Below are 18,823 nucleotides of genomic sequence, written 5' to 3'. Positions count from 1 at the left end.
GTAGCTTATGTGGACAAAAAGTTATGAGGGCCTAAGCGCAAACTGTCCCAAATAGCCAAAAAACGACTTGCCACCTGAGGGGGAAAAGGCCTGGCAGCGAAGGGGTTAAAGGATGACTAATATTATTGCTTTGATATGACCTGTGAAAGTGGCTTCCTGAAAACAGTTAAACACACCACGTTTTGATGGACACATCTAAGATGGGCGACCCTAGGCTGAGAGCCTCTCACGGTTGAAAGAACTAGCTTTTATTAATGAACATAGATTCACAAACTTTACATTTATGAGAATATCAAGCCAAACACAAAAGATACACAAACAGGAATTATATAACAATTTGCCCTAGACTAATTAGAGGACTACAGATTACGAATTTAAGTAATAACCAAGAACAGAGAAATGCACTGCAAAGCCACACTAAAGGGCAGATTGCACGCTGTACACCTGTTAAGTACCAGTACCAGCAATACTATCTACGCTGGTTACCCTTTGCAGTGCACCTTATAGTACTAACAGTCAATTGAATTATTTGTTTTTTTCAATAATACCCTTCACAGTTGCTAATCGCTACCCCGTGCTGGTGGCTGGACATTGCTCAGTGCTGTAGGAGCATACAAAGACACAACTAATTTGTTTCCAATATAAAGCATTTAATATATTGTATTCTTTTAGGTCATCAGGCCTTGGCCCTAAGCTTTACAAGCGTTCAAAGGCAAAACTCATGTTTCCTGAAGCCTAATCTGAACCCTGGCTGTCGGCCGTCCTTTTCCTTGGATAGTTATGGTCAAGCGTCACATCTTAGAATATTTTGGGCCAGATGTATCCAAAAAGTCTTTTGCGATTCAGTAATAGCGATTTTTAAGAAATTGCTATTTCTGATTCGCAAAATACTATGTATCATATTTGAGATTCGGTAATAGCGATTTCTTAAAAATCGCAAATGCTATTACCGAATCGCAAATTGCACTACCGGCCCCATTCGCACCTATGGGCCTGTAGGCCCATATTTGTGAATTTTTTGCATTTCCAAAATTGCGAATTCCTAATTGGAATTTGCAAATTTGGGAAATGCAAACCCCAGGGTGCTGGGGGCCAAGGGCCCCCTCTGCTCCACCCCAAGAAATTTTTAAGGACATGTAAGGCGCACACATGCCAAAGGGGCATGTGTGCGTTACATGTCAATATTAAAAATGCATTTTTCATGCATTTTTAAAATTTGCACATGGTTACCACCAAGTTAAACTTGGTGGTAATAGTGATTCCTTCATGCCCAATTCTCATTAAGGAATTGCTTGTTACATGTGGTTTAGAAATATCAAATAAGGATTCCTTATTTGCGATTTCTTATTTAGCGAATCGCAATTCTCTAAACGGGCTCGCAATTTTAAGGAATCGCTATATTAGCGATTCTTTAAATTTGCGCTGCGAATGCCTTTCATAAATACTTTTGCATGCAAAAATGGATGATACATCAGGCCCATATTTCCTTATTGCTATCAGTCACTCACCATTCTCTTTGGATGCAGGGACCTTTATTTACAAAGTACTTATATCAATATAGAATGGACACTAGCTCAGTGTGAAAGTGAAGCTCATAGTCCACTGCCATGCATTTCATATACCTGATATTGCTCACCCATAGGTTGGCCCTCAGTCACCCTACAGAGCCTTCACACCCTGCCAGAGTTCAGTACATGCCTAGTTCAAAGCATCTCCAGGGTCAATTCATATGATCTCTGGGATATTCCACTGAAGATTCTGGCATGTCCCACGTGACCCTCGGCCTTAGATGAGAAAGGCACATGTTTGAAATATATTTTGTTGCTCTGATTAGGGCATGGTGTTAGTCATGAAGACCCCTGAACATTCTCCCAGTAGCACTCAAAGCAGAATAATCGATCAGGCAGTGCCACGTCACATGCTGTCTCATACTCCCATCTACCAGGCTTGCATCATTCTGTACATTCTAAGAACTCAGCCTGCTTGGACTGAAAAAACATTCTTGCTTTTGCTGGACACGTAGCACCAGGTCTTGCATGCAACCTATGGGATGCTTGGTTACAGGAAATGCAACTGTAACGGTGACGCTCATTTTATGACACACTCCTGCTAGTTGTTATATTCCTATAACTATTCCTCCACTTGAATTGGTAAACCTTCCTGCTGACTGAAACATAGCACTAATTGCCAGATTTCTAATTTGTGTAATTTTGTATATGTATGCAAATTGAAATTACGTGAATTTCACAGATCACTGTGGACTTTTTCAGGCATTCCACTCATCTCACCTTTGTGCTCAGTGTGTAGGTCTACATATGCCCCTGATGGTGTTTGGTCTTTCAAGCAGCTAGTGCACCAGGCGAGGAGACTGTGCCCCCTAGCCTCCTATTACTTGCCAGAACAGTCAGGGTTAGTTTGCAGGTTTATTCTGAAGCATAGAACGAGGTGAAACAATATTAAGTGAATTCGGGAGTATGTGTTTGGCTTCCAATGTACCATCATTTCATTCTAATCATTTATATCGAATGAAGGCTTAAACTGTTGCAGACTTTTTCCATACTAAACATGGGTTCACAGCTTTCCCAATTTAAGAGTGATGGGGATTACTCTGAATGATGAAGACAGCTTCAAAATCAAGAAAAGTAAATAAATTCAGATTGCTTCAGTTTTGATAAATAAATAGATCAACTTTTATAATACACATTGTGAACTGAACAAATCTTTTGGCTGATAAAGGATCTCAGATCTTTCAAGTTGTTGCACATTAGGCGTGAGTATCTTATTCATCCAAGTTTGATTTTATGATGTAAATTTAGACTTACAAGTCCCAGTATGCAGGACCGGAAGGCCTGCTCATGCAATTAGGGACTTTAGGAACTGTGAGAAGCCTTGCAAAGGATCACAGGTGATCTGCCTAAAATCACGTTATTTGATCTAGTGGCAATATGTGATCCGGGCCCAGGTCTCTTGGCTCTAAAGTCTGAACAAGTAACTGCACCTTATCTAACATGAATTGAGGCTTCCAAGTAATCACTGATGTGATCCCACAGCCTTTAACATTCAATGCATCAGTTGTGGGCCATTCAGAGAGTCACAAGATAACCAGAGAAGGCAAGGTTACTGTATATTTTGTCTGTGTTTTCCAAAGGATATTCAGGATTATTGCCCAACATGTTGTCCTTTATATTTCAAAAGCAAAAATTGATAAAGATTATCTCTTGAGTCACTCATGGCATTATATCAAACAGCTGTGTATGCGCTGGGACTTGTAGTTTCACTTTTCCAATTTTAGGTTTGGTCTTCAAAGTCCAGTTCGAAAAGTAGAGTTTGATAAAAATCTACACCTAGCTGGGCTATTACACGTGGGCATGCTCAGCACTCTATGTCAGACCTCTCAAGTATTCTTCCAGTTTACGTCCCAGGATATAAAGAAAAATCTGGACTGTGCCAGCTGCTCATGTAGGTTCCTGGGAAATTTGAGAGCTCTGATGGATAAGTGCTTGAATATTCAGGGCCTACTTTACAAAGTTTTGGTGCAGGGCAGCGCCTCAAGGATTCTTGCTGCCCTGCCCTGCATAAAGAAAAGGGCAGGAATGTGCTGTATTTATGAGATATATCACATTCCTGTCCTTTCCCCCTGCGCTGTCGCACATGGACTGCCATGCACCAACGCAGGCACCCTTGCATCATGGTACAAGGGTGTCTGCGTTGTAGGAATGATTGTTTCTTTGCAAGAAGAGACACCTTACTGCACAAAAACAATCATTGGAGGCGATTTCCTCTTACTATGTCTACTGCAAAATGCAGCACACACAGAAAGAGGAAAAACGATGAGAAATAAAGCTATTTCTCCTCGTTGCCCCTGTGGAGGCATAGGCTTTTGATGCATTCCCAGGTTTACAAAATCTTGTAAATCTGAGAATGTGTTAAAAACCATGGGTGTTGCGTGGGAACACCCACAGCAACCCATGGAATGCCTCTTTGACACAAAGTAAGGCAATGCAGCGACTTGCGCTGCGTTGCCTTACTCCATATCTACAAGGCCATGAAAAGCCACACAAAGTGGCTTTGTGTGGACTTGTAGATATGGGCCTGCAGCCTGAGCCACTGGAGCATCACAAACACTGACGAATCGGCTGCTCAGGTCGCTTGTAAAAAAAAACAAATGTTTTACCTACACCAATGTAATATAGAGATGTGTGTCCAGTATTGTTTAATCTGACTGTATGATGCTTTTATGCCTGTGTCTTGATGTGGTACCTTACTTTTCATCAAGTGGGCATGTTCCTATTTTTATGATGGATATCGCCTTTCAATAACTTATTTTCAATAAACATTCATGCACATACTTTCTGGAAAATCAAAACAACTCATTTAATTTCAATAGGAAAATGCCCGTTCCCTGTAGTGCTCAGTACTATGTTGGTCGTCTTGAGCACACGTTATTGAGGGTAAAAGGATGGAGAAAAGGCCAATTTCTTCTTCATTAGAGGAGGGGGAACTGGATGCTCACTGAGCGAGGGTCTTCAATTCCCATTTTCCAGGCAGTGCTCTTTTTTATGTACCTCTTAGATTCAGGCCATGATTGAGGATGCTGTATCCAAAGCTCTTTCCAGTAAAAATGTAAGTAAGAAAAAGACTGCCAAGTCAAAGAAAGACTATACGATTTGTACAGGGACGTTCTCAGCCTCAGCCTCTGATGGGCCCAGCACGACCCCTTCAGGCAAATGCATGATTAAGGAGGAGTTAGGTATTGTCTTGAGCCATATTAGAGAAAAACTGGGATTCACGACTCTTTCACAGGAAGAAGGGGAAGAGGGATTATTCCCAATATTAGACATGCCTTCAGTTTTGGCCCACCACTCCATAAGTTCAAGGAGTTTATTTTCAAGAACTGGAAGGAAATTGATTAATCTACAGTGCCTAGATTTCTTCAGAAGAAATATGCTATCCTTGAGGATGAAGAGTCTACCACCCAGTCTCAAGGATGACTCTGTTTTGGCACAAGGAAGGTGTCCCTACCTGCACATAAACAATAATTAAATAAGGACGATGTGCTACTCCTATGTGTGCTGCATACATAGAAGTAACAAATTGCCATTATTACTTGATTATGTGCAGGATGGGACACATTCCTGCACATAAACAATCATTCGCTGCAGCACAGGCACCCTTGCACTATGGTGCAAGATTGCCTGCATTAGTGCTAGGCGGCTAATTTTAGCACCAGCACTAGGGAACACATAGAAGGGCGCCATATTGTTGTAAATACAGTGTATCCCTGCATTTTTTTAATGTTGGAGCACGGCACTGCCAAATTTTGCACAGCTCCGCGCTTCGACATTTCCTTGTAAATGAGGCCCATAGTTCTAGTAAACTTGTTTCTAACACTGCCACTTAGTCACCACTACGTGTATCTATTATAATAATAATAATAACAACAAAAACAGAAAATACATTTTATGTAGCACATATTACCTTGAAGGACCTTTGGCTTTATTTAATACATATCTTTCTAATAATCTCCTCTCTAACACTGCCACCCTGTGTTCACTGAGTAAATCTGTAAAAAAATAAAATAAAAAAAAAGATGATGAAATATTTTGCCATAGCTTGCAACTTCGAGGTGCTGTGAAAAGGTGTTACTGTTTCATCAATACAGCCCTGCCAAGTATCACATATCAGGTGTGATTCTAACACATTTCAGTGTGGTGGTCCGCATCACTGCACTGAAATGGAAAATCGCGCATCATAGCGCCTCTCTAGCTGTTAAGGGGAGCGCTATAATGCAGTTGCACAGGTCAGCTGAGCAAAGTGAGCTGTGCTGGGCAGCTGGGCTGAGTGGCTGAGCTCGGCTGCCAGGCTGCTGCCAGCACGCCAAAGGTCAAGGCGATGCTCAGGTGCCTCGCAGGGGCAGTGAAATACTCACTCTGTTACAATGTAAACTCTAGAGACAGACACACCAGTAGTGCCCTGCTGGACACAGTTTAGTGTTTCCACCAGCCACTCTGCTGAGGGCTGGCTTGTACCCTCACCCCACACCTATCCATTATAGCCGTCACCAGTCAGGTGACCTGCTAATAAACAGCGCCGGGCGCACTTGCCCTGGGCCAGTTACATGAACCCACACTGTGTGTCCATGTCACCTTATTGCAGCAACATGAGGGCCCCCAACACTACAACACCCACCCTCCAGGGCGCCGGGCCGACAGACACGCTAAGAAGGTACTGAGGTCACACTGTGAGCATCCAATAGCCAGACATTAGTTTCATTGTGTCTGCGCTTGCAGCATAATTTAATTGGTGCAGGCTGTGTTTTGTTTCAGGGCTGGGGTGGTGCAGGCACTGTTTTGTTTCTGGGCTGGGGTGGTGCAGGCTGTGTTTTGTTTCAGGGCTGGGGTGGTGCAGGCTGCGTTTTGTTTCAGGGCTGGGGTGGTGCAGGCTGTGTTTTGTTTCTGGGCTGGGGGCAGTGCATGGTGATTGCAAGAGGTTTCGCGGCCCGCCGGTGTGGCTGGTCTGTCCTCCAACCCCAGCCTCCCGCGGCAGTCCGCGGTGTTCAGAGTGGGGTGCCGGTCCAGAATCATTTCAGTTGGAGCCCGTGGCGCGGCAGAGATTTTTTGATTTATAATTCCCGCGACCTGGCCCGAAATGGTTTCACCAGCCCATTTCGGCCCGCCTGCCTGTCTGACGCAGGCTGAGAGCAGCGTGCTTTGCCCAGCTGAGAGCTCAAACGGGACTTCGCCCACTCCCGACAGAACAGCAAAGGACACCCTTGCCTTAACAACCCTGATGGGTCTCACAGCAGCTCAGCTGCATAGCACCAAATACGGAGGTTCAGCATTCCTAGAGACAGTATCAAGTGAGTGCAGGAGTTATTTTGATTCAGCTGCCAACATGGAAAAGGGAGAAAAAATGAAAAAACATAATCGGCAGACTGTATGTCCCCCTTTAACTTGTATTGAAGCACAAGCAGTTTCAGGAGTGAGACAGACAAACTAAAGCCATTTTGTTGGCTTAAAAAATTCGGGAGTTTCCCGCTTGCATCGGGTGAATTGCTTTTATGTTGACGACACTGCTACTCTACTAGGAAGATGTGTTATACATAAATACAAACATAAAAAAGAAAGACCAGTGCTCTAGGGACACTCTATTCTAAATCGGCGTGAATTATTGGTGTGATTGCTAATATTTGTTTCTCTCGTTTTCATCGCTCGATTTTTCTCACGAGAAAGTGTCACTCATAGTGATTGAATGTCAGCCTTATAAAAACAATTACATGGGTGGGATGATGGAGCTTGAGTGTAGTGCTAAAATAGATTATGGCATGAATCCTTGGTTGACAATGAATACCCCTGTTAATTACCAGTCGTCTTGATTACTCTGAGTCCTAGTCACCCGATCACTGAAAAAAATATATCGTGGGACAGAATATTGTGTCAAAAATATTGAGGACCAAAATATTGAGAAGGTAAGTGAAAGTAGGTACGTGTAGATTTACTATGCTTAACTCAGCATCTACGTACATTGAAGATATCTATACCATCAAGGTACATATATGAGCCAGTATATAAAGTAAAACTTTGCTTACCTATAGAAACTTACCTCCATGATATTTTGTTCCTCTATATTCTTGACACAATTTTTTTATCCCACTATATTTTTGTTCCTGAAATTCTGTCTAAACACTGATCACTGACGCACTTTGCCAGTGGCCTAGTAGTCAGTGTGTCTGTCATGGGCCCTAGTGCAAAGAAGGAAATGAGCCCCCTGGCCTCCGTCTTGACTGTGAACCACCGCAATAATCAGAGTTCAGTGGGCCCCCAATGCCTCTGGGTCCTATTGACACTGCTCCTGCTGCTCCAGTGGAAGCTGCAACCCTGCATATTGATTGGTTGTCTCCAGACATGCATATAGCCGCTTGGCTGTGTACAGGATGAGGAAGAGGAGGGTGAGTGGCCTTAGTATAGCAAACCAGGTTGGGGCAAAAGAAACTCATCTTGCTTTGGGGAGCTAATCATGGACGTCAATTCACAAAATTGCCAGGGGAAGCAGAAGTGACGTCACATGCCCTTTGACCTCCACTTTCACTCACACACATAACCTACACATACACAACAATTCACACTTACATACACTCTCTCTCACATGAACACACACTCACCCACAAGCATGCACACAATATACACTTTAAAGCATTTTTTACGTACCTCAGCTGCCATGGAAGGGCATATTCCAGCTAATTGTACTCTATTTTTATTACACTAACAGTGAATAATGTATAATTATTCACTATTAATTTAATGATAATTGACAGAAAACGAACAGAGTGGAGCCCCAACTGATGTCCATAAGGACGAGCTTCCACTGTGTTCTTGGTACTGAATTTGCCATCCCTGCGTCCAGAGGTCGCAAAAGCAGTGCCAGGGGTCGCAATAGGCAAGCCAAGGGTCGCAGCTGCGACCCCTAAATGACGTCCATGCAGCTAAGGGCAGGCCCTCTCCATATTTGTTAGGCAAAGAAATTGACTGTTCTCCATTGAGGACTTAGAGCCTGATAATGATCTTGGCATATGGGGTTACTCCGTCACAAACATGAGGGGTATCCTGGATTAGATTCCTTTATGTCCTATGGAGATCGGAATACTGGGGACGGAATATCCATTACATTTATGACAGAGTATTCCAGCTGCCAAGATCGTAATTGGGCCTTTATTCTCTAGGGTAAGGACGTGTCAAGGAAGGTAGACGAGGCCAATCAATCAATCAGTTCTTTGAGAGCGCGACTACCCACCCGTGAGGGTCTCAAGGCGCTGGTGGTGGGTCTGTGCCTCATGTGTCTGGGCATTCATAGGTGGGAGTGAGGTGGCAAAGATATGCGGCATGACGCCCCTGCAATAAGCGATGAAATTGTGTGATATATTACACTGGCCACTACACTAACACAGACAGCAGTGAGTGATAACAGATATAGATCCTGTTTTATATCTTTGAACTAACCCCATTTTGGGAGCAAATTCCTGTTTCCGCCTGACACAAGATTACAATCCGCATACAAAACTGGATGCATCAGGGTTCTTTTACCACCTGATTTTCATCAGGTCCGACTAGCAGAAAACGGGCGTCAAAGAGCATACATGTGTCTTTGCTCTCCTTAGAATGGGGGCTAACACGTGACATGAGAGCGTAATCCCTTAATCTGACAAACCTAATTCAGAATGGTTCACGGATTGCAAACCGAGTAAATACCTAACACTGAACAATCATCAATAACTTGGTGCTCCACCACAAAAGCGCAAGGACTAAAAATAGGAGCAATGTTTTCATTATATTTACCAAGTATAAAATGTTATTTTAGGGATTATCAGTAAATTATTTTGGGTTATTTTTGTGTACAGGGTTGTTCAATACTTGTTTCACCAGTCAAATGGAGGTTGCTGTTGACTTTTATATTTGTTCATAACATTTATGTGTTACTCAATTTTCCTTTCGTTAATGGGGGCCAGTGGCTATGTAATGACTATATACAGAATTACAATGATTTATAGTTTATTTATTTATTTCTAATTTAGACCGAAAGCGGGTTTACTATCAGTTCGTCTAGTAATATATGTGTGTAAAGATTGCCAAAAATTAATACAGGACCACAAAAGTATGCAGCTAATTAATTGAAGCCTTGAAGTATTGTCATCATAATTGTCCCTGCTGTCGATGTCCAAGGACGTACCACTCTTAACCTTTGTCTTAAGTGGGACAAAAAGTGGGGTGGATAGCTGTATAACTGGTGTGGGCTAAGTAGCATATCTTAAGAATGTAAGAAACTTCCACTCTATATAACTAAGGGTGTGGCCTAATTCATGAGAAATTAAATACTGTAGTCCATAAATTCATAAATAGGATCTTACTGGGCAAAGTTTACCCAAAATCAGCGGGCAACAAGACATTTATTTAACAATTTACACAGTTATATTTTCCTGGGCCATAATCAATAAAGTATTTGACGAGGTAAATTTAAAAGTAGACAGCGCCATGAGTACTTTCTAGCACTACTGACGGAGACACAGGTGTACAAAGAGGATAACTTGATTTCTCAATTGCAATAAAATAGTATTTTAGGCCCTGGGACACAAATAGTTAACACCAGTATCCTCTGCATCGCTGCAAACCTAAAGGAGACGTCTGGAGACATTGTGTTGTAGCTCTGGCATGTGACAGGTAGGCAGGTACCTTTTTTCGTTCAGCACATTAACAATCCACAGCCCATAGAACCAGTTGAAAGCTTGCTTTTTGCATTTCTAGGCTCAGCCCTGCCAGGTCCCAATCCACTTACAGCACTTATCCATATTCTTCTAACAAAGCATATTTACTTTTGTTAGTTTGCCAGTGTCCGCGAACAATTTACAGAGTTTGGTTGCTGGTACAGAGAGGAACTGCAGGAGGGAGAACCATTCTTCTTAGGGGTTGCTGAGAGCTGTGAAGCCTGAGATATATCTTAACTGTTGAAAACCTGCATATCCCAAGGGTAAGGACTTCTGCCTTGACCTGTGTTTGTAAAGAAATAGAGCCCTATTTGTGGTGTTCAAATTGTTAAAGTGCTTATAAAGCAGTATTTTAAGCCCAAGTCAATTGGGATGTCTAAATGAACCAATAAAATCCTGAAATCCCTGTTCAGTTACAATTGGGTTGGTGCAGTGGCGCCCGTCCTTTAGGGCGGAGGGGCCACGCCCCCCACCTTTTGCCCCCCATGAAGAGTGTCTGTCAGGCTGAACAAAGGTCAAAAATGGCAAAAAATTAAGAGATGGCTAAAGATGTCACTCAGGACACGCATAGCTGACACTGGTAGACAGTGTTTAATTTAAGACAAATCTCTTAGCGGTGGTGAAATGACTTTGCACTTCACAGCATCCTCAGTTTTTAAAAATTCTAATACATATGCATAAGCCACAAGGCCACAATACATCAACAAAAAATAATTTCACGTCAGTAGGAAATACATCAGTAAAAGGCACTACAAACATTGGCAAACTGAAACTCATTTAAGGAGGTCACAACACCATTGCACAATGAGATCCTGAAAAACTGTCTCTGAGCTGAACCCATGTCGTCATACCATGTTGTAATACCATGGTGATGGCATATTTTAACAGCCTCCACTAACAATGTGCCAGCCTACTGGGCTGACCTTATAGTCCAGTCCTAAAAGAGCATAAAGGTTTCCCCATAAGCTATTATTTGGCTCATTCTTGGTAACATGGATTGAGCAGCAAGGCTATATGTACTGTGGGGAAAATGTGCTTGGTCCATAGATCTGTGTTTACACCATGGTGAGTAAAAATATGAAGTTCTTCAAGATTAACACCCAATATTTTTTAGAAGATAATGATTTCAAAACTTTTCATGAGAGAAAAAAACAAAATTGGATCCGCAGGTCTAGAATTACTAATCATCAAAAGCTGTCCCAGTAAAAGTAAAGTGGGGGTAGTCAAATGTTCGTTAAATAGGTGAAAGGACAACAGGATTAAAAGAATACAGCATATAGACTGACCATGAGTCGATAGATGTACAGCACAATAACGATTCAAGTCTACAGTTCTGAAGTCTGCAGGAAGCTGGTGCGAGGCATCATGTGAAATCAGTTGTGATAGCCATCAAGCCATGTCAGACTGCATCAAAGCTGTAGAAAGGTCTGTAAATTTGAAACAAATGTGCAGTAAAGCAACCAGGCAGTACTGCAGTAGTGTGCAGGCAATTCGAATCCCAAGTGAGCCATTGGGTAGACGGGTGCTGCAAATGGGTCATTCTTAACAAACAGAGTCGGAGCACAAAACCAAGAGTCATGCCAAGTTGTATGTTGGTTTTGTAGCTGGTGATTTGAGTAGGACGTTTGTAGCCATCAAAGCGCAACAAGAGTGACTTGAAGTTCTAAATATATGATTCAGCCCTGCTGTGGTCCCTCCTGCCCGGCAACAAAAATGCAGGTGAAGTTTAAAAGATATTCAATGCACATTTTTAGATCATTGTCCGCACCTCTAAGCGCACGGTAAACAGCTGCAAGGGCCTCCCACAGCCCTCAGTCGCTGAAGCTCTTTGCAACAATTACATCATCAAGAAAGGAGCACCACTGGACAGGCTTGACCTCTGGATCCATTGTACAGATAATAGACAACTCAAGAAGGTTATGGTGATCTCATTCATCTGCAGACTCTCCTTCCCTGGATGTCAGTCAGGAGATTTTCTGGTACAAAACCTGGATCCAATTCTTGATGTAGAATGTGTTTTCTCCATCTTCAAAGTTTCCCAATGGCTCTCGGGTTAACTAGCCCTAGGAAGGATATTTAAAAGTTGGAAAACAAACAAATGGTGAAAGGCTGCTATTCAGTCACTACCAAATTCCCACCTCACACCACACTTGCTTTCTCTTAAAAGTGTTGTGTTTCCTGCTGTGGGAACAGGCTTCTGTTAGAAAGGGCACTTACAGAGAGAGATTCCAACAAGGGAGGACCACAGATCCCTGAGCAGGGCTCTTTCCAGGCTATTGTTTGTTTATGCCAGCCTCCTGGTCTACAAATCCTAGTGCCAGCGGCCTGTCCCACTAAAATATGGCAAGCTAGTCAAATGTTGCTGAAGATGCAGAGAGTGTACCATCTAAAACACTGCACACATCTCTAAGGCTTATTCAGCAGGCCACAGTCACGACCACGTTGACGTTAAATATCCAGGAGGTAATGACGGAAAGTTAAAGACTTGAAGAAATGCATTCTACACACCAGGTAGAATTCAGCGATATGACAAAGTAAACAGTCTCCTCCTCAGAGCTACAGGAGATGGAATCAGACTCACAGCGACAGGCTGAGATCTCCAGCTTCACAGGATGGGTGGAGCTACCACCCACTTTTTAAAACTCATACAATTTGCACCTCCACGCATCACTGTGAAAAAGCCATTTGTTACATGCAGCAGGGCATTTACATCACAGCTCAGTTCCAGCATCACATATATCTTAGTCTTGATAATAAAGCATGGTTGTGTGTAGTGTCTCTACTGCAGGAGAATGTGGTTCAGCGAAGAAGATGGTGGCGGTGTGTGAAGCAGTCCTGTTGTGCTTAGAAGATCCATTCTCTTTACTCTGCGCCTTACAGTTTAACATATTGATCAACTTTGGCCAGAAGTGTTTATTGTAGTATGCCACATTTTGTAATGTGATCACACCCTTTTCTGCCAGCTGCGATATTAATTAATGTCCTTATAGTTCAAAGATGACTCAATAATAAAGTCAAGCGCAACTGGAAACCCGAGATCAGTGTTTACACTGGTTCGAATCACAGCGGTGTTGATTCATAATGTATTCTTGGCAGCAAGTTAAATTAAGTACCATTGAGTTGGATCATAATGTCATGCATTAAAGTGGCAATGGGTAATTCATTTAGTGGGTTGCTCTATGTTCATGAATGATTGGTATTATTAAAAAAAGAACGATAAAGGCCATATTTATAAAAGGAGTTACAGCGCCCTTGCACCACAAAACGTGGTGCAAGAGTGACGCAACATTTAAGGCAGGTGTATCAGGCCATTCAAGGCCCTCTTGTGTGGCCTTGCCTAGCTTGATAAATGTAAAGTAACAACACAGAGCAAATCGATGCGTTGTGTTACTCTGCCCTGAGAAGGCCTTCCATGGGTGGAGCATGGGTGTTCTCACACATCCACCCATGGTTTCTGGTGCATTTCCAGATTTACCATTACTGGTACACCTGGGAATGTGTCAAAAACCTACGCCTCCCCAGGTGAGGTGTAACGAGTAGAAATGTCTTTATTTCTCTTTGTTACTTCCTCTTTCTATGCGTGCTGCATTGTGCAGCACGCATAGAAAGAGGAATATGACTCAAGGAATTGTTTTTGTGCAGGAATGTGTCCCTTCCTGCACAAAAACAATTCTTCTTACAATGCAGGCCCCATTTCACCATGGTACAAGGGTGCCTGCGTTGGTGCTAGGCAGCACAATATGTGCCAGCACTGGCAAAAGCTAGAATGCGCCGTACAGTGTTTAGTACAGCGCATTCCTTCCCTTTCCCTACCACACAGCACCTGCCCAGCAAGGTGATTTGCTGTGCTGCATGATATAATGATAAGTATGCTCGCCCAATGTTCTTGGATCCATGTGTAAGACAGAGAACATATTGTCCCACATTTCTGATTATCTTTCATGCTCTCATTTCTTGCCACAGGTTCATTGCCGTCGTCATCCCTCTGAAGTACAACAGGAATCACTTCAGCATCCGGCAGCTAGTGCTTATTGCTGCAACGTGGATCTTGTCGTTTGGCGTTGCCAGCCCTGTCATCTTTGGCCTTAATCGTGTGCCAAACCGCAACCCCTATGTCTGTAAGCTAGAGGACAACAACTTTGTAGTATACTCGTCTATCTGCTCATTTTTTGTGCCTTGTCCCATAATGCTTCTCCTCTATTACTGGATGTTCCGGGGGCTCCGGAAGTGGAGCGCCAGCCGTAAGGCACAGCTGGCCCGCTTTGAGAGGAGGTTTTCCCTCCGACTCAAGCGGGACAAGAAGGAGAAGGTGAAGTTCCTGATGCCCACCCTCAGCCCAGAGTCAGGTGAAAAAGGAGCCCCTGAAAATGACCTCATGGCCGTCCAAATGGACAGCACCTCGGACATAGAGGCTCCAGAGAAGACAAAAGAAGGGAACCATCAAGCGAACGGGCTCAATCACAAGAGGAGATCCTTCAACGGGTCACACTCCAAGAGCCGCAGGGTGAGCGGCCGGGAGAGGAAAGCCATGAAGGTCTTACCAGTTGTTGTAGGTATGTACCACTGGAAATCCTTTCTGGAGAAGGGTAAGGCCTCTGAAATTCAGTTCATAGTACTAACAGAACATTTATGAAGTTAGTCTTTAACTTAGGTGTGATTGCACGTGTTTCGGATTCTGTTGAGATGTATTCATGGGTAAATCCTGCCTGCAATCTGGCTGGAGTTGAGTAGGATTTGATAGAAATCGGCACTTAGCCGAGAAGCTGTTCTTGCCATTGTAATATAAGCTTTTGGGGCCAGGAGTCTCCCTACATTTACTCAATAGAGGTGATCTTGCTTTATGGAAAGAAAAAGGGCAACATCATCTAAGCATCCCCCCTTCTCACCCCAGTCCTTAATCTTGAGGTGCCACACCTTGCAGAAAGTAACCCCTCTGCTGTCAACCTTCACTGTGACCCCACACCACTCACCCAACAGATTTTTTGTCCAGATGCCCCATAAGCCACAGCAATTCTTCCCGTCTCTTTGTGATGGACACTTTGCAGTTGACAAATTCCTGCAGGGCAGAGGATCCTGTTTCACTTATTGATATACACCCAACCCCTTGCTGGGCTAGGGAGGATTATGAGTGACATGGATGTATTTAGCTACGACCCAGAAATCTAGGTGAGTGGTCTTCAATATTTAACACCCATCATTTGACTGCGAGGCAAAAATAAAGCCAGTGTTATGCTCAGTCTTGAGTAAATACGAAAATGAAATTCTGGAACTGCACAGCTCTGCTCAATGCATACATCAGACGCAGAGCTCAAAATGGAACTATCTCTATGGGTGCAATAAAAACATAAAAAATATGCGTACTATTAATATTTTTGGAATTTTAATGAATTTAAGGTTTTTTAAGGTGTCAAATTTTTTGACACCCCAAGGCCGCAGTGAGGGTATATCAGACCACAAGGTTGGTCACAGATGCCCACATCTCATTAAAGGTACCTCACACAGTATAAATAAAGCAAAATCATAAATCGCAGTCAAATGTTCATACTAGACTTGCTTCTGTTCAGACTCACCCGAGGAATAAAAGCGCTTATGTTGCCCCTTTAACACTGTCCACTTGCACTATGTTGATTATATACAGGGTAAGCAACTGACCTCAACCAAAGGAGAAGTCCAAGACGGTTTCTGAAATAGTTTTAAGGGACAGGTTAGTGTAGCTTTTATTACTGGTACTCAGATCTTCATCCTTGAAATCAGGATCAAAGTTTCATCACCAATTAGCAGATCGCCAGGTGCTTTAGCCCAATATTATTAGGAAGCCCTAGCAATAAAAATGGAGATGCCATATGGAAATGCTTTACCATTATGTCTTTTAATCTTTGCAACTTTGTTTCTAAAAAGGCAAAAAAATATTATTTAATAATACCTCCACACAAGGCGAGGCAATTTCCCTGATTAAAGTATTCAATATTAATTAGTTTCCTTCTTTGGGCATTAAAAAAAAACTGGGCAAACAGCTACCAAATCTAGGGCCTGATTTATACTTTTTTAACTCCGCATTTGCGTAATTTTTTTACACAATAGCAGTGCAAATTTACTAAATATAATTCATTTTTTAAAGTTTGCGCCACTTTTGCGTCACAAAAATGACGCAAATGTTGCGCTAAAAAAGTATTAATCAGGCCCCTAGGATATGAGTAGCCGTCAACAACAGTGCATAATAAAAAGTTGTATATGTCACATATTTCAGTACTGCCCATTTGTAAGTAATCTGTTAGATTAGATTATTCGAGAAACATTGTCAACTCAGTACCTGAAAATTGTTTTTCAAACATTATAATGATTGTTTGCACATTTTTTATGTGCAGTTTGTCCTTGCCTTAATTGTTCGCAGTGAGTGTGAGAAAGCTCCATTTGTTAGGTTCCCCAAGTCCCTACCCTACTGCTTTTGGGGTGCTGTGCGTCAGATGCCATCACCGCGAGAGATGCAGCACCGCAGATGCTAATATAGCATTTTAAAAGTGCTGCTTGGTGTGTCTGGATTGTGATCAAAGTCAAACAGACACTCTCAGTTACTGTACCTCTCCTTTTTTTTACTCAGAATTATTTTATTGACGTTTTGACAAAACAAAGAACAAGCCGAGCATCCAAAATCATAGGTGCCACCACAGAAGGAAGAGCTAGTAGCGCAAAAAGCATACAGCAAATTTACAAGTCTGTGCCAAGGATGATCAAATTGGCATGTTGCCTATACATAGCCAATGCAACGCTCGGCTGGATAAGCAACAAAAGAGAAATCATGAACAAAACAAAGTATGCGATCAGCAGTCTCTCAGGTTTATAGAGCAGGGTGGGACTGTGAAGTGTGCGTTGGCTATTGGAGCTCTAAATGTGTCAAGAGAAAGCTTCCATGGTGGGTAAGTGAGGAGGGGTCAGTCAAGGAGTTGAAGTGCCCACAGTCATGGTGGGTTGACGACGGTCAATTTGAGGCGTGTTAAGTAGTGGAGGAGTGGGCACCACAAGCCTTGGAATTTGGCCTCCGTCTGCTAGAGAAGGTGGGACAGTTGCTCCATTGCAATGGTGTGCTACAAGTGGGTAAAGCAGTGGGCTGTGGATCTGGTCATCTGTTTTTACAAGATATAGCCACTAATTGTGACACCGAATGGAGCGTGTAGCTAGCAAGCTTCCAGTCTGCTTGAGTCATTGCATGCATGTCAGGTGGGCGTATGCCTAGGATTACCGTGAGGTAAGTGGGGAGAGTGGGTAGCTTATGTCAGCTTTTATGTGTCCCAGTATTTCTTTCCAAAATATTGTAATTTTACTGCAGAACCACCATATGTGGCAGAAGTCGCCCAATGCTAGGCTGCCTCTCCAGCACTGCGGTGACGAAGAGGGGTAAATAACAGCAAGGTATGCTGGGGTATAATGCCATTGGAACATAAGATTATATGCTGTCTCCCTAAGAGAGAGAGACTAGGTTATGTCTTTGGAATCTCTTGCCACAAGATCATCCATAGTTTGTGGGAGATATCTGCAGCATTAGAGGTTTGCCAGGAAACCGGATACCTATGTGGGCCACCTCAAGGTCCGTATGAAACTCAAGTTTCTCCTGGCGCGTACTACCCATTCTGATATGTTACACAGATGGGCATCCCAGTAGTACTCAAGAAAATTGGGGAAAGGTAATCCTCCTTTGTCACGTGGCAGCATTAGTAACGCATTAGAGATCCTCGGTCGTCTCTCATTCCATATAAAGGAACAGATATCACACTGAAGTTGTTGAATTTAACCTTGTGGAATAGAGGTGAGCAGTGTCTGGAATAGATACAGGATGAGTGGGAGCACGTTCATCTGTATGACATTAATGTGACCCAGCCATGAGATGTACTGTGGCTTCCAGCATATCGTCTGAGATCTGCCAAGATATTGCTGCAAAGTTGAGGTCAATTCACTTGGGATCCGGTAGAAAGGGTGGGAGTGAGATTAAGGCCCAGGTAGCTAATCTTATCGGATGCCCACTGGAACGGTGCCAGGCCCTCTATATCAGATAAAGCCTAGGCAGGGATAGTAAGGTTAAGTGCATTTGATGTGGACATGTTGATTTTGAAGCCCAAAATCGCCTCATAGGCCTGCAGACAAGCAACCAGGGCAGGAAGGGAAATTTCCAGGTAAGCTGTGGGATCACCAGCAAACAGACTAATCTTGTGGTCTCACCCTCCAAAAGGTATACCCACTACCTTGGCAGTGCAATGAATAGTGATCGCTAGTGGTTCCACTGCTAAGGCAAAAAAAGAGAGGTGAGGCATTCTGGAATATTATGGCAGTGGGCTTTTTCTGCCACATGTGCAAACCGGCAGACATTGCCCACATGGTCTGGGTTGATGAGTCCTGGTAAAGTACTTTTGTAGCCTAGTTGGCAAGATTTTAAAGTAAAATCTTGCCAACTAGGCTACAAAAGTACTTACCAGGACTCATCAACTCAGACCAGGTCTGAGACTCATGACATACATGATGGCTGCAGGAACAGCCCTCATACTTAAGCCCGGCAAAGACTCAACTGGCGTTGGTATT

The 18,823-nt window shown here is 43.1% G+C and overlaps 1 protein-coding gene across 1 annotated transcript in view; it reads left to right on the top strand.

The window, feature by feature from the left end:
- Positions 1-18,823, top strand: part of LOC138288130 (D(4) dopamine receptor-like) — a 102,014-nt gene that overhangs the window by 40,223 nt on the left and 42,968 nt on the right. Inside the window, exon 4 of the mRNA XM_069229393.1 lies at positions 14,219-14,808. Coding sequence (XP_069085494.1) covers positions 14,219-14,808 — 590 coding nt within the window. The remainder of the gene's footprint in view (positions 1-14,218; positions 14,809-18,823) is intronic.

The sequence above is a fragment of the Pleurodeles waltl genome, chromosome 4_1 (genome assembly GCF_031143425.1).
Source record: "Pleurodeles waltl isolate 20211129_DDA chromosome 4_1, aPleWal1.hap1.20221129, whole genome shotgun sequence".
Lineage (NCBI taxonomy): Eukaryota > Metazoa > Chordata > Amphibia > Caudata > Salamandridae > Pleurodeles > Pleurodeles waltl.
This window is presented reverse-complemented; position numbering and strand designations above follow the sequence as displayed.